The sequence below is a fragment of the Helianthus annuus genome, chromosome 3 (assembly GCF_002127325.2).
Source record: "Helianthus annuus cultivar XRQ/B chromosome 3, HanXRQr2.0-SUNRISE, whole genome shotgun sequence".
Classification (NCBI taxonomy): domain Eukaryota; kingdom Viridiplantae; phylum Streptophyta; class Magnoliopsida; order Asterales; family Asteraceae; genus Helianthus; species Helianthus annuus.
The window spans coordinates 1,999,703-2,016,988 of NC_035435.2; the positions used below are offsets into that span (position 1 = coordinate 1,999,703).

At 29.5% G+C, this 17,286-nt stretch overlaps 1 protein-coding gene and 1 long non-coding RNA gene across 2 annotated transcripts; one reads left to right on the forward strand and one right to left on the reverse strand.

Annotated features, from left to right (window-relative positions):
- The first annotated feature begins 1,397 nt into the window (after window positions 1–1,397).
- On the forward strand, window positions 1,398–1,893 carry LOC110927471. The gene is made up of 2 exons (XR_002585649.2): window positions 1,398–1,509; window positions 1,620–1,893. It is a non-coding gene; the product is annotated as an uncharacterized LOC110927471 (long non-coding RNA).
- A 5,394-nt stretch (window positions 1,894–7,287) lies between these two features.
- LOC110927472 lies at window positions 7,288–8,022 on the reverse strand. The gene is made up of 3 exons (XM_022171085.2): window positions 7,939–8,022; window positions 7,628–7,717; window positions 7,288–7,515 (listed from the first exon to the last, which is right to left on the reverse strand). The coding sequence occupies exons 1-3, from the start codon at window positions 7,999–8,001 to the stop codon at window positions 7,354–7,356; spliced, it is 315 nt and encodes a 104-aa protein (XP_022026777.1). The 5' UTR covers window positions 8,002–8,022; the 3' UTR covers window positions 7,288–7,353.
- Between the last annotated feature and the right edge of the window lie 9,264 nt (window positions 8,023–17,286).

A 17,286-nucleotide genomic window follows, 5' to 3' on the forward strand; every position in this document is an offset into this window, starting at 1 on the left:
GATGACACAAAAGCACACCTTGGCCGGCATTGATGAGTGATGATGATCACCCCCCACGGTTTTGATCATTTTATCCCATTACTCCGGACCCATATGTTATACCTTTCTTGGATATCCTAAAAAAGAATTTGTCATACCTTTTTTTGCATTTTCACAAGGATTATTTGCTTACTTGTAATAGTTTTAATAAAAACTAGCCGGTGTGAATTTTTAACACGATACGATCATAAAATGAAGTTTGTGGATTTTGCTTTCGTCTAATCAATTTCGCGTCGAAAATACGAATACTTTGCTAAAAGGGCCGCATCGAAAATACAAATACTTTGCTAAAAGGGTTGTATTCGCAATGACGTAAGGTGTTTGTAGGTTGACCAATTTAGTTTTTATCTATACTATATTATAATACATGAGGGAAGGATTCCCAAAAGTTAAGAACTTCTTCCCACATTATTTATAAATAAACCCCTAGAATGAGGGTAAAGTGGTCTTTTAAACCATAATATTTTTTAGTCCCTCAATCTATTATATTTAAATCCTTGACATTTAACATAATTATGGGTAATTAGTTACACTCCCCCCCCCCCTCTTTAATTCTTTAATGTATTTCTGCGATATCTTACAACCCGTAATGTTTTAAAAAAATCCGAAGGTACCATGACGATCGGCACATTTTTTAAACGTTTCGATAGTTGTCTTTTTTAGTTTCGCCGTTCGTTCATAAAGTACAAATAGCCGATGCGTAAATGTACAATTGATTAAAGCCAACATTTGTTTTCTACCCAAGCCAGCTTTGACCATTACCTAGCTACCGTACATTAACATTTGTTTTTTACCCAAGTTTTTTATTTTGAACGACATTAATAAACTAAAATATTCCCTAATTTTACTTGTACAGAGTCAGTTTGTTGTGGCATGTTTAATATAGTAAGTATAGATAAAACTCACAACAAACTTCCTATTAAACATGCCACAACAAACTAAACAGGATATGTGCATCTTATTTTAAAAACTTAAAACTCACAACAAACTTCCTAAATAAATGGATGACCAATCTAAAACTAAACCCTAATGGACTACTATAAATACATAGCAAACACTCACAATTCTACATTTCTATTGCTAAACAGATTTAAAATATAGAGCCAGTTCCGAATTCACTTGATGCGAAAAACAAGCATGCGATATTGAAAAATCTAAGGTCGGTTCTAGGATAAGTTTTGTTATATCGCAATAATAAATAATTGTTTTCTTTTATTTACTTTTATGTGAATACGAACTTATCTGATTTTTCAGATTCAACACACCAAGTTAAACACCACAGTTGTGAAACAAGCTTTTGTTAGTTTTTAAGTAATATTTTCGCTTATAATCTTTCATATTAACAAGTTCGCTATATTATTATTTGGTGTTTTATTGTAGGATGATGGTGATAATAGTGTTGAAATTATTTCTTATGGTGCAATGTTCAGTCCATACAAGTCTAAGCTTCAACGTCAATTTAGTGAAGAGGTAATTTTAAAATTTATTTAATCTTTTAAATTTTTTAATTCTATATTTGTTCTTTTTTTAAATTTATTTAATCATTTTTTAACTTTTTTATTAAATTTTTGTTTTTTAAGGATCGGAAGTATGAGAATCAAAAGAAAAGATCTAAGAGACTCTCTGAATGGAAATGGGTCGAGGTTATAAATTTAGATGATTCTGAGGACGATGAGAAAGAAGATGAATTAGATGATACTGCTGATTCGAGCACAAACAAGAAAAACGGATAAAAAAAGTAGAGATTTTAGATGAAATATATCAAGTGTTTTTATGTTTTTTTCATTTTCAGTTGTTTTTGTTTGATATAGACTATCCCATGAATAATAAAGTTTATTTTATATTTGAAGTTTATGTTTTGTGTTATTTTATTGCACTTATAATTTACATCTCGATTGAACTAATATACTTTAGTACTTAATCATGTTCGTATTATATAATTTACATGTTCGTACTTGATCATTTCCAAAGAGATCAATTTGATTACCAAGAATGGCCAAAACATGAAAACTACCTCTTGGTTTCGAGTAAATTCAAGATTGTATTTACAAAGCACACTAAACTTATTCAATTTAACAGTCATGTTTCACGAGGATTTCGTATATATCCATTAGTGCCTTCTATAAAAAAAACTGTTGGACGACACGAGATATGAAAAAATAATTATATAATATTATAGATTTTTCGAATAATTTGTATTTCTTAAATAAAAAGATAAAGTTAATAAAGATATAAACTTTTACATCCTATTTTTTTATAAAAACTGTTTTATAAAAATATGATTTTTAAATATTTATAAAAATGAAATTTAACATTAGTTAAAGGTGTTTAAAACGTACCTACAAGTCACCTACTATTTTTTACTTTTTACTTCTTCAAAAACGAAAAATTTTAAAATTAAAGTTTATTGGATGAGTATGATGTGGATATTTAAAAAAGTTATGGACTTTAAACAATAAAATTATAAACTTTATCATTTCACCAACAAAATAAACTTACTTTATAACGATAGCAACTTATTTTTTATTTTTTGTCATTTGTTTAGTATTTTTTATTAACAAACGAATCTTTACATGTTTAAAACAGTTTTTCTATACTTTATTTATTATTAATTTTTATAACAAAACAAAACTTTGATATTTAGTAGATAGAAGATAAACTATGTTCCAAAATTTTAGGAATTATTTAATACTAATTTACGGATTAGTAGATAGATAGTAAACTATATCCCAAAATTTTAGGAATTATTTAATACTAATTTACGATATTTAGTAGATAAATAGTAAACTATGTCCCAAAATTTTAGGAATTATAAGTCAACTAATAAAAAAATAATTATTGCAGTTATTCTTGGATATTAATCTAATAATTTGCATTTTTTAATTAAAAAGTAATAAAGTAATAAACTTTAAAGCTAAACTAAGAAACTGAACTTACTATGATATAAAGTTAATAAAATATAATTATTTTATAAACATTTTTATAACAAGTAATATAAATAAAATTCTCCAGAAATTTACAATCTTTACTAGATAAATTCTAAACTGGGTTCCAAATTTTTAGGAATTATAAGTTCAACTATATTGTTATAGATAATTTTAGTCAGTTCTAAAATAATTATTTACCAACTTGACTAGATACATAGTAGTAGATTGTGTTGCATATTTTTAGGAATTATTAGTTAAAAGTAGACTCATATAGATAAGATTAGTTAGTAACTAAAAATTTGAACTTAGTATGATATAAAGTTAATAAAGATATAAACTCTTATCATCCTATTTTTTATAAAAACAGTTTATGAAATCTTATAAAAATATAAATTTTTTATATTTGTAAAAACCCGAAATTTAACAATTTAAGTTAAAGCTCTAAAACGTACTTACGAGTCAAATACTATTTTTTATTTTTATAAAAACGAAAATTTTAAACTTAAAGTTTATTGGATGAGTACTATGTGGATATTTATAAATAGTTATGAACTTTAAAGAATAAAATTATACTTTATAATTTAACCAATAAAATAAAAAAAACTTTACAATTATAACAACTTATCTTTTATTTTTTGTCTTTTGATTATTAATTTTTATACAAAAAAAACAATATTTTTTGTCTTTTGGTTATTATTTTTTATAAAAGAACAAAACTTTTACATATGTGTAAACTTATGACATATATCCACCACAATAATGTTATCATAAATATTATACGAATAAGAAAACTACCAGAAACGAGTTTTGCAATGAAAAGTGTCGCCCCCGCCGCATCGCGCGGGCACCCTACTAGTAAATTTTATAAGTATATCTAAATCTAATAAAAAAACAACAATGCCATATGGCATTTTCTTATATAAATCATTAATAATATTATTTAATTTAAGAAATATCTAATTCTAAATAATGATTATTATTAATAATATTATGCTATTAATATTAATATTAATATTAATATTAATATTAATATTAATATTAATATTAATTAAAATTCAAGATTGATAATTAAAAAAAAAACACTTAAAGTTTTTATTAAAAGAGTACTTCAACTTTTCTTTTAAAGGCGGTTATCTATAATGTAAAAACTATTAAAAACACTTAAAGCTTTTGTTAAAAGAGTACTTCAACTTTTCTTAAAAAGGCGGTTATCTATAATGTAAAACCTATGATTTTAGTACTTTTTAAAATGAATAATTATGCTTAAGTTTTTTCATATGATCTATAATTTTCATATTCCACATATTAGTTGCGGTTTCCGGTTTGTTCTTGTATTTTACAATAATTTATGCTTAAGGTGAATATTAAGAACTACTCAGTTCAATCACATATTTGTAATAAGATTTTTGTTTCTTTTTTAATGGGAAGTGTTTGAATATTATTTATCATTCTTTTCCGGTTGCAACGGGTTCATATAAAAACGGGTGATTTTTACGGGTCAAAGGACACGAGTCATGTTAGGCCAACGTTTCAACAACTTTTGTGCATTCTATTTTTTATATATAGACATTTTGTAATGTTTGATGTATTGTTTATGACTAACAAAAACATATTATCAAAAGTATGACATAGGATTTCTTTTTGATAAAAAGATAGCATTCAAATACTTTTGACACATTTGGTCATTTCACTTTTTTGTTTTTTAAAAATGAAACATGTTACTCAATTGAATCTTTTCGACAAAATACGACTCTAATTGATCGTATATCCACTATCATATGTAAAAAATATAATTTCAGTTCTATGATGCATTTAGAGAATTATAATATACATATATATATATAGGGGAAGGTTCATTTGAGAAGAAAATTTAATTGAGAAGAAAAAGAACAAAGGGTATAACTGTAAAACATTAAATAGTTTTTCATTTATCTCATTTATTATCATCTTTGACTAATTAATTATTCATAAAAACTATCATCCTTCACACTAATGTTTTTTTGACTACACACATCAAAAGTTACCCTACACCTTTCGAAATTTACCCTACACATGTTGAAATTTATCCTACACAACCCGAAATTTATCATATTACACATTTTAATTTATCCTACACTCTAATTTTTTTTTTTTTTGAAAAAATATATATTTTGAAGATAAGTTACAACTTTTAATGTAGTTAGCTATTAAAGAGGAATACTACTAATTAATGATCTTTGTAGGTTTACCATATTACCCTTATAGTAACATTAAATACTTATATTAAATGAAGTAAAATGAAGCATTTTTATTGGTTGAAATTTCTTCTTTTTTCTTCTTACATAAAGTTTCTTCTTATATATATACTAGTAGGGTGCCCGCGCGATGCGGCGGGGGCGACACTTTGCATTGCAAAACTCGTTTCTGGTAGTTTTCTTATTCGTATAATATTTATGATAACATTATTGTGGTGGACATATGTCATAAGTTTACACATATGTAAAAGTTTTGTTCTTTTATAAAAAATAATAACCAAAAGACAAAAAATATTGTTTTTTTTTGTATAAAAATTAATAATCAAAAGACAAAAAATAAAAGATAAGTTGTTATAATTGTAAAGTTTGTTTATTTTATTGGTTAAATTATAAAGTATAATTTTATTCTTTAAAGTTCATAACTTTTTATAAATATCCACATAGTACTCATCCAATAAAATTTAAGTTTAAAATTTTCGTTTTTATAAAAATAAAAAATAGTATTTGACTCGTAAGTACGTTTTAGAGCTTTAACTTAAATTGTTAAATTTCGGGTTTTACAAATATAAAAAATTTATATTTTTATAAGATTTCATAAACTGTTTTTATAAAAAATAGGATGATAAGAGTTTATATCTTTATTAACTTTATATCATACTAAGTTCAAATTTTTAGTTCCTAGTTAATCTTATCTATATGAGTCTACTTTTAACTAATAATCCCTAAAAATATGCAACACAATCTACTACTATGTATCTAGTCAAGTTGGTAAATAATTATTTTAGAACTGACTAATATTATCTATAACAATATAGTTGAACTTATAATTCCTAAAAATTTGGAACCCAGTTTAGAATTTATCTAGTAAAGATTGTAAATTTCTGGAGTATTTTATTTATATTACTTGTTATAAAAATGTTTATAAAATAATTCTTTTTTATTAACTTTATATCATAGTTGGTTCAGTTTTTTAGTTTAGCTTTAAAGTTTATTACTTTATTACTTTTTAATTAAAAAATGCAAATTATTAGATTAATATCCAAGAATAACTGCAATAATTATTTTTTATTAGTTTACTTATAATTCCTAAAATTTTGGGACATAGTTTACTATTTATCTACTAAATATCGTAAATTGGTATTAAATAATTCCTAAAATTTTGGGATATAGTTTACTATCTATCTACTAATCCGTAAATTAGTATTAAATAATTTCTAAAATTTTGGAACATAGTTTATCTTCTATCTACTAAATATCAAAGTTTTGTTTTTTTATAAAAATTAATAATAAATAAAGTATAGAAAAACTGTTTTAAACATGTAAAGATTCGTTTGTTAATAAAAAATACTAAACAAATGAAAAAAAATAAAAAATAAGTTGCTATCGTTATAAAGTAAGTTTATTTTGTTGGTTAAATGATAAAGTTTATAATTTTATTGTTTAAAGTCCATAACTTTTTTAAATATCCACATCATACTCATCCAATAAAATTTAATTTTAAAATTTTCGTTTTTGAAAAAGTAAAAAGTAAAAAATAGTAGGTGACTTGTAGGTACGTTTTAAACACCTTTAACGAATGTTAAATTTCATTTTTATAACTATTTAAAAAAACATATTTTTATAAAACCGTTTTTATAAAAAAAAATAGGATGTGAAAGTTTATATCTTTATTAACTTTATCTTTTTATTTAAGAAATACAAATTATTCGAAAAATCTATAATATTATATAATTATTTTTTCATATCTCGTGTCGTCCAACAATTTTTTTTATAGAAGGCACTAATGGATATATACGAAATCCTCGTGAAACATGACTGTTAAATTGAATAAGTTTAGTATGCTTTGTAAATACAATCTTGAATTTACTCCAAACCAAGAGGTAGTTTTCATGTTTTGGCCATTCTTGGTAATCGAATTTATCTCTTTGGAAATGATCAAGTACGAACATGTAAATTATATAATACGAACATGATTAAGTACTAAAGTATATTAGTTCAATCGAGATGTAAATTATAAGTGCAATAAAATAACACAAAACATAAACTTCAAATATAAAATAAACTTTATTATTCACGGGATAGTCTATATCAAACAAAAACAACTGAAAATGAAAAAAAACATAAAAACACTTGATATATTTCATCTAAAATCTCTACTTTTTTGATCCGTTTTTCTTGTTTGTGCTCGAATCAGCAGTATCATCTAATTCATCTTCTTTCTCATCGTCCTCAGAATCATCTAAATTTATAACCTCGACCCATTTCCATTCAGAGAGTCTCTTAGATCTTTTCTTTTGATTCTCATACTTCCGATCCTTAAGAAACAAAAATTTAATAAAAAAGTTAAAAAATGATTAAATAAATTTAAAAAAAGAACAAATATAGAATAAAAAAATTTAAAAAATATTAAATAAATTTTAAAATTACCTCTTCACTAAATTGACGTTGAAGCTTAGACTTGTATGGACTGAACATTGCACCATAAGAAATAATTTCAACACTATTATCACCATCATCCTACAATAAAACACCAAATAATAATATAACGAACTTGTTAATATGAAATATTATAAGCGAAAATATTACTTAAAAACTAACAAAAGCTTGTTCGACAACTGGGGTGTTTAAATTGGTGTGTTGAATCTGAAAAATCAAATAAGTTAGTATTCACATAAAAGTAAATAAAAGAAAACAATTATTCATTATTGCGATATTACAAAATTTATCATAGAACCGACCTTAGATTTTTCAATATCGCATGCTTGTTTTTTCGCATCAAGTGAATTCAGAACTGGCTCCATATTTTAAATCTGTTTAGCAATAGAAATGTAGAATTGTAAGTGTTTGCTATGTATTTATAATAGTCCATTAGGGTTTAGTTTTAGATTGGTCATCCATTTATTTAGGAAGTTTGTTGTGAGTTTTAAGTTTTTAAAATAAGATGCACATATCCTGTTTAGTTTGTTGTGGCATCTTTAATAGAAAGTTTGTTGTGAGTTTTATCTATACTTACTATATTAAACATGCCACAACAAACTGACTCTGTACAAGTAAAATTAGGGAATATTTTAGTTTATTAATGTCGTTCAAAATAAAAAACTTGGGTAAAAAACAAATGTTAATGTATGGTAGCTAGGTAATGGTCAAAGCTGGCTTGGGTAGAAAACAAATGTTGGCTTTAATCAATTGTACATTTACGCATCGGCTATTTGTACTTTATGAATGCACGGCGAAACTAAAAAAGACAACTATCAAAACGTTTAAAAAAATGTGCCGATCGTCATGGTACCTTCGGATTTTTTTAAAACATTACGGGTTGTAAGATATCACAGGAATACATTAAAAAATTAAAGAGGGGGGAGGAAGTGTAACTAATTACCCATAATTATGTTAAATGTCAAGGATTTAAATGTAATAGATTGAGGGACTAAAAAATAATTATGGTTTAAAAGACCACTTTACCCTCATTCTAGGGGTTTATTTATAAATAATGGGGGAAGAAGTTCTTAACTTTTGGGAATCCTTCCCTCATGTATTATAATATAGTATAGATAGGGGAAGGATAAATCGAAAACCCACTTGAGTTGAGAAAACTCAGAAAACCTTTGTAAAAAACCCATGTAAACTCAAGAAACATTTCTAAAAAAATAGGAAATGTAATATACATATATTTGAACAATTTTAAAAAAGAAACACAAAAAAACACCAAGTAGTTTTTTTTAAAAAAATGTTACAAAATTTCAGGTTACATAATATATATGTCCAAAAAAATGTAACATACAAATTTTCAACATTTTTTTAAAAAATAGTAAGCGTTTTTTTCATTTTTTTTCATAAATAGGTCCGTGTACATTTATGTTACATTCCTTATTTTTTTTAGAAAAAAATAAAAATGTTACATAGGGTTTATTTGGGTTTTCTCAACTCACATGGGTTTTCGATTTATATTTCCCCTATATATATATATATATATATATATATATATATATATATATATATATATATATATAGCCTGTGTAATACGCGGGTCTATAACGTAGTGTTTTATATGATAACTTAAGCTTGTTGTACATTTTATGTCAAAGATTTAAACATAAAAGGGAAATGATTATCAATTTTATAGTTCATACATAATTATTTCAAGTATATTAATATTTTTGTTGGTAAATATGCTTTTAGAGTGATAATATGCAAACATAAAATAATAAAATAAAATAGAATAAAATATATTTTTTTTGTGTTAATGGGTCGTATCAATATCCAAAAAACTCGTGTCATGTTCAGATTCATTTGTCTCAACAGCTTTCATAGACCTTTGGTCTTTGACTTCATTTGTTCGAAGGACCAAGCCGCGAATGCGGCCAATTAACTCCCTTACTAAAAACCATTTGCATATTTTTATGTTTGAATTTCATGTTTAAGACCCCGTTTAAATAGACCCTCTAATATCTAAAAAAATTGCCTAAGATGCATCATTTTGAATATTACATTCGAACTTCTCCTTCAAAAATGCCCTCTTTCTCCAAAGTCCAAGCATTGTTTTGTTTGGTAATTTCATATGTCCACTTTCCACCATCATTATTAATCAAACAAAAACATATATTGCAGATCTTCTCCATCCACTAAGTATGTCTCCTCTCTCTCAAGAATCTTGGGTGGAAAAATTCATATTTAGCTTTATAATTGCAATCCTTTTGTATGCATTCATTTTGTATACAACTAGTATCTGAGCCCACGCTTTGCGGCGGGGTCATAGAAGGATGTTGGTGAGGATGTATTTGTTATCTGGTATATCGATGAATTAATATTAGACCACTTAGACTTTAATCTAAACAACACTAAGAATAAACAAGCAATACGGTTAAGTAAAACGTCGAGGGTTAAAACTTAGCTTTAATTATAATAGGTTGAATAAAAAAAGAAAATTAAATTTATTGCATGGTGTATTGAAGGGTTAATGTGGATCATGCATGCTTTAATGTAATCGGCGTTGCGGCGGAGACACGGTAAGAGTTCGGTCGGTATGCAGATTATGACCAAGGATTAAGAAACAAAAAAAGTAGTAACATTAACCAAAATAATATTTACATGTGTTCGATTCATTGTAGATGCGGTTCGGCTCTGAACATTGAAACGTAACGACGCAAAAGTAGGTCGAAATTTAAACAAATCATGATCGTACACCAGTTTTAGCTGTACCAAACAAATCACATCGAATTGCCGATAAAAAAATAAGCATGTTATTAATTACGTGTCAAAACGCGGAGGTTTTAACACTAAAAATAATATATGTATAATAAAACAATAATACAATCTTAATATAAAATTAAAATAATATATGAATCAAGGGAGAATAAGAACAATTCACAATTGAAATTGCTATTAGAGAATTAAAGTTAATATATTTCAGTGTGGATAAAACAAACTCCCGTTAACTAAATGTGGTTTGGTTGTGCGTTTCTCCGAGTGACCCGAGCCATTTAACTCGGTTAACAAATTAAATGCTATATTGTAGTTTGACTTCGATAAATCTAATTAAAAAAAAAGTTTTTAAAGCTGTTTTATATTTTTAGCATTGGTTGGATCGTGGCATATTTTCTATATGTTTTTTCATACTAAAGCATACATTACTTAAATTGTGGTATTTCTCGAACATCTGAAAACTAAAATAGTCACCAGTAAAGAAAAGTTTCTTGGCCTGTAACTATTAGACTTTAGATCGTCCGTAGTGGGGCGTTTTTTTAATATTTTTTTCAAAAATAACGCTGCAAAACGCCCCGGCCATCATTACGTGGGGCGTACCGGGCGTTTTTTTTCAAAAAAAATGAACTTGGCGTTTTAATTAAAACGCTGTAATTTTGAAGGGATCGAGAAAATGGACCGTTGGCAAACGGTCAAAAGTTGTTTATTTTTTTTTTTAATTTAATAAATTACCCCACTATATATATCCACCCATTTATCATATTTTTTATACAACAACAACCACTTTATCCTACTTTCTTCTATTTTTTATAAAAAAAACACCCACTTTCTCCTACTTTTTTATACAATCATGCATCCATACCGACCCCCTTTTGGTGTCCCCGCAAGACCCACGAACCCGAACACAACCCAACCGCAAAACCCGTATAACCTTCAAGACATGGACCCGAGCTTTTTAACGTACGCGGCTTACTTGAGTGGCGCCACTCCGTTTGTGCCTCCCCCTTTCGGCTATGGTCAAGCCGGCGGGTCTCAACCGTCACAACCCAAACCCGAACCCGATGTCGATGTCGTGCCGAAGACGCAACCCGAACTGGAACCGATGCAAGATAAATCGAAACGCGGCAAAAGGTCGCATAAGAAGAAGGAAAAAGACGCACCTCGGCGTACAAAAAATATCATTAAATGGACGAAGGAAGAGGAATTCATGTTGACTCGGGTTTGCTCGACATTTCGGAGGACGAAGATACCGGTAACTATTATATATATATATATATATATATATATATATATATATATTATTTTACTTATTTTGTTACTTTAATTTTTAACATACAACTTATAATTTTTTTTTAATTTGTAGCAAACTTTCAAAGGGGCCCCGTTTTTTGGGATAGGGTTCGTGCACTCTTTTTTAGCATGTGGGGTCAAGGCGAACATCGGGATAAAGATTCCATTTCTAGCAAATGGACCGACATCAACAACAAGTGTCATGCATTCCAAGAAGTCTACCAACGTAACTACGATACTCGCCCGAGCGGTGAAAGTGACGTCGGGGTTTTAACGAGGATTTTGGAGGAGTTCGAGAGGACGAAATGCCCTTTCACGTACTATAAGTGTTGGGAGCTACTATGAAAAAGTCCAAAGTGGGCGCTAGTTAATCCAATGACGTCTAGTAGTAGACGTCGAGCTAAAAGGTCAAAAACATTATCCTCCGTTGACCCGTCAACTCCGACATCGGATGCCCGCAATGTTGATTTAAATGAGGCGGTAGACGTTGACGAGGGAATTCAAGAAGAGTTGGTCCGAACCACCGGTGGAAAAAAGGGAACCGGGAAAAAAACGGTCGAGTCGTCTTCCGATCTCGAGTTAAAGGAAGATTTCGAGGAGATGAACCGTCGTCTCCAAGACATTCGCGACCTCGGCCACCAACGTTATGAGATTATGAAGGAACGAGTGGCCGAAACCAAAAAGTTTAACGAGATGCAAGAGGCGAGGCAAATGGAAAAGGATATTGAGTTTTTGTCCAAACCTATCGACCACCTACAAGGCGATGCGTTGATCCTTGCGCAAATGCGTCGCCAAAAAATTAGAGAAAAATATGGACTCTAGAGCATGTTATTTTTTTTAACTTTATTTTATTTTTTCGGTTTTTTTTTTCTGTTTTTTTTATGTTCTGTTTTTTTTTTCAGTTTTTTTTTTTAATTTCAAGTAATGTAATTTTTTTAAATTAATGAAGTATTTAAGTTAAAAAAAATTAATTGTGAAATGATTGAATGGGGGTTATTGGCATAATGCCCCACTATGTCACTTTTTGCTATAATGCCCAAGTGTGATTAGGATGGCACGTGTCGGATAATGCCCCATGGTGAGGGCATTATACCAACTTACCACTACACATGATCTTAACAAAGCTATAGTTTGTCATTCAACATGTCATTTTGGAAGGGCCTGTCAACTGTGTTAGATTGAATAGCTTTGGGTTAATGGGTTGAATTACCAAACCCGAACATGACTCATATATTATTCGTGTCAATAACATCAATCTTAATCTTAATACACTTACAATCGTGTAACCCGAGCAAAATGCATTTAACCCATTATCCTTATATTAAATTTCCAACGTTTTGAACAGTAAATTATCCTTATATTAAATTTCCAACGTTTTGAACAGTAAATTTTTTTAGTATTACAGTAATATATTATTTCCTTACTTTTTAAGTTGAATAAGCTTTGTGTCAACTGGTACTTCTGTCGAAAATACATGTATGGTCCGGTTCGTTACCGGTACATGAAGGTAAAAACCGTCACCAGCCTGGTACAGTTATCGATACACGAAGGTAAAAACCGGCACCAGCCTTCTACAGAAAACACCAAAAGTCGGTACCGAAATGATTTTGAAAATCTTTTAGTTCGGGAAATTCGGTACTTCTACCCGGTACCATTTGCTTATCTCTGATCATGAGTACCGTACGAACAACAACGGTATCGTGCAACTTTTTTGTTAATTTTCTGCAACTTTTAATGAAAGCCAATGAATAGTAATTATCATATTATAATAGTATATAGTCCTTTTAATACTTTTATGGTTTTAATATAATAATAATAATAATGACTATTATTATTATGATTATTATAACTATATTTTCTTTTTCATTTCATTTATATTAAAGTTGTTTCTTTATGGAGAATATTGGTTATAAATTATAAGGTGTGTTATTTTTATAGGGAAAATTTAGTTAGTTTCGACTATAACAAAATGTAAATAAATTAGATATATAACTTAAACTAGGATATATTTTTAAACTTATATAAACCTTAATGTTTACGATGTATATTTGTGTATATTTAAATGTATCAAATAGGATGGTGGGTGGTGAATAGGTTACAATCAAATTTTAAAGTGTTGAATAAGTTGGCATGTCTTTAACTAAACGGAGAAATGTTTAATTAAATGGATTAAATATATTACTCTTAACTTATTTAATTTTTACAAGTCTAATATGTCAACACAAACATGACATATATGATTTAGCTATGAATGACTATCAGCTCAGCTGGTAAGAGATGTAAAGGTTTACCCACAGGTCATGAGTGCGATTCTGGGCCAGTAGGGTTCTTGCACGGGGCTTAGGCCAGACCGACTGGGAGGTACCGCATTGCGGGCCGGCGGATTCGAATCTGAGCGGGTACGCTTAGAGACGGCCAAGGTAACAGGTTGATCCACTCCTTCCAAAAAAAAGCTATGAAACCTAAACACGGTGATTATAAATTTGTGTCAGGCATATTTATTATATGAGTTAGCTATGAAACCTAAACACGATGATTATATGAGTCATCATTGTATGTTTGGCTCTAAGATCTTCCTTTGGGTATTATAATATCGTAACCTCTCTCTCGAAATATTGTCTATGTTAAAACTATGGTATAAAGATGATTCAATCACAAACACCAAAAACAAAGGTAAAATAGCGACAAAACAAGTGACATATCTCTTATTAAATCAACCCAAAGCTTTACCCCCCAATTTCCCAAAGAGATCTTACAAAAGTAAGATCAACAACAGTACAGAACGATACAGAAATATACAGTACAAACTGATGATCATCAACAGATGATCATCTACCAAGAAGCAGCAACAATCTCTCAACAACAACGAGAGAAATCACTAGATCTGCTTCGTACAAACCCTAGATGTTACAGAGAGAAATTGAGAGTGAACAAATGTAACTGATGAAATATCTAGAACTACTGAGCTCTTTTATATCACCATTGACCAATTTACACTTCAGTCCACAAGATAAGCCAAAGATGATCGCAGTCCTCCAAAAATAACACTTAGCCCCCTCAACTTGACGTAACAACTTCCAACAACCTGAACAACTTAACCATAACATAAGCCCACATGTGATAATAAAACAAGCCTGCTTATAAGGCCCACAATACAGGTTTAAAGCCCAAGTTGAATGATAACTAAAATACCATGATATTTTAACATCCCCCTTCATTCAAACGGCTTTAAACACATTTACAAGACCCAATTTTTCACAAAATATCTCATGCATACCTGCACTCAAACCTTTTGTAAAAACATCTGCAAGTTGACTCTCAGAGTCAACCTTTACAGTTTGAATAAAGCCCGAAGCAATTTTTTCCCTAAGAAAATATAGGTCCAGCTCAAAATGCTTCGTTCTCTCATGAAAAACTGGATTTGCAGCAATGGATATAGCTGCACTGCTATCACAATACAACCTTACAGGAACTTTACAATTAACACTAAGTTCACTCAACAAATTCACAACCCAAACAAGTTCACACGTGGCTGAACACATAGCCCTGTACTCAGCCTCTCCAGATGACCTGGAGACAGTACTTTGCTTTTTACTTTTCCAGGAAATCAAATCTTGACCCAGAAAAATACAATATCCAGTGATGGATTTTCTAGTACTAAGACACTTACCCCAGTCAGAGTCAGCAAAACAGGTTAACTCAAAACTATCACTTTTCCTGAATGACAGACCCTTTCCAGGACATAACTTCAGGTATCTCAATAGCCTTAGGGCTACTTTGAGATGAGAAACACAAGGTTTATGCATGTACTGACTAAGAAATTGAACTGCATAGCATATATCAGGCCGAGTTAATGACAAGTAGATAAGTTTTCCTATCAGCTTTTGGTAATTTGTAATGTCAACCAGTTCTTCCTTACCATCACTTATTTTATTATTAACCACATGACTCAATTCAATAGGAGTATTAACAGGTTTACAGCCGAGATAACCAAACTCGGATAAAAGATCCAAGCAATACTTACGTTGATTTAAGCAAATCCCTGATTTATCATAGACAACTTCTAAACCAAGAAAATACTTTAGGACACCCAAGTCCTTAATTTGAAAACTTTCGCTTAGAAGCCCTTTTATCCTATCAATTTCAATAATGTTATTCCCTGTTATTACAATATCATCTACATATACCAACAAAGCTACAAACACAGAATTTCTATTCAGAACATACAACGAATGATCACATTGACTTTGAACAAAACCAACACCAACTAAAACATCGGTCAACTTCTCATTCCACTTTCTAGGGGCCTGTTTTAGCCCATACAAAGACTTAACTAATTTGCATACTTTTTATCATTTTTAGAATAATAACCCTTGGGAAGTGTCATATAAACGTCTTCAGTTATGGACCCATACAAGAACGCATTATTAACGTCAAGTTGATACAATGTCCAACCATTTTGAATGGAAAGACTTATTATGCACCTAACAGTCACCATTTTCACAACCGGTGAAAAAGTTTCCCCAAAATCCAAACCTTCCCGTTGGTTATAACCCTTAGCAACCAACCTGGCTTTATACCTCTCTATTGCTCCATTAGCCTTATACTTTATTTTAAAAATCCATTTACATCCTATAGGCTTTCTATTAGCAGGTAAATCAACAACAACCCAGGTTTGGTTTCTAAGTAAAGCTTCCATTTCCAAATTCATAGCTTCAACCCACTTAGGGTCTTTTGAAGCTTCACTAAAACTATTCGGCTCGGTAGACTTATTCAAACTACTAATAAAGCACATAGAATCATCAGTCAAACACGAATAGTTAACAACCTTATTTATATCATACTTCACAGAACTATTAAGAACAAAATCTTGAAATCGTTTTGGAACAGACGTAACTCTAGAAGATTTTCTAAGACCTTCTAGACTTCGCTCAGATGGGTTGATCTAAACACCTGACACATCAGTGTCCTCTGCCCTGCCAGACTCCTCCCCACTACTACCTTCTACACTAGACCCTAAGTTTTGACCCATGTCACCTAGATCAGGAGAGGCGGACGTAGAGGGACTCGGCTGCTGATCATCACTGATTGTATCATGAGAATCAGAAGTACCCTCTTCATCATTGGGACTTAATGAAATTTTAGGTGTATTTGTTTCATCAAAAAAGTTTATCAGATTTAAATTGTCATCCATTTTCTCATTATCATCAATTTGTTTTGACTTAAAAGGATATACATGTTCATAAAACTTTACATCTCTGGAATAAAAAATCTTTTTTTCATCTAAACTCCACAACTTATATCCCTTTTTTACATTAGAATATCCTATCAAAACACACTTATCAGCATGATAAGCAAATTTATCAGATTCATTTAAGATGGTACTAAAACAAAGACACCCAAAATTCCTAAGATGAGATAGAGAGGGTTTAAACTTAAACATAACCTCATAAGGACTTTTTCCACTTAACACAAATGATGGCAGCCTGTTAATTATATACACAGCAGTTAGCACACAGTCACTCCAAAACCTCAGTGGTAGACCACCCTGAAACATCAATGCTCTGGCTATATTCAAAAGATGTCTGTGCTTC

What these genes read in the sequence shown, in the direction of transcription:
- LOC110927472 (XM_022171085.2), bottom strand. Translation starts at nt 8,001, where the DNA reads ATGGAGCCAGTTCTGAATTCACTTGATGCGAAAAAACAAGCATGCGAT. An exon ending in GCGATATTGAAAAATCTAAG is followed by an intron (nt 7,718 to 7,938) that starts GTCGGTTCTATG and finishes GTTTTATTGTAG; the next exon opens with GATGATGGTGATAATAGTGT. An exon ending in AACGTCAATTTAGTGAAGAG is followed by an intron (nt 7,516 to 7,627) that starts GTAATTTTAAAA and finishes TTGTTTCTTAAG; the next exon opens with GATCGGAAGTATGAGAATCA.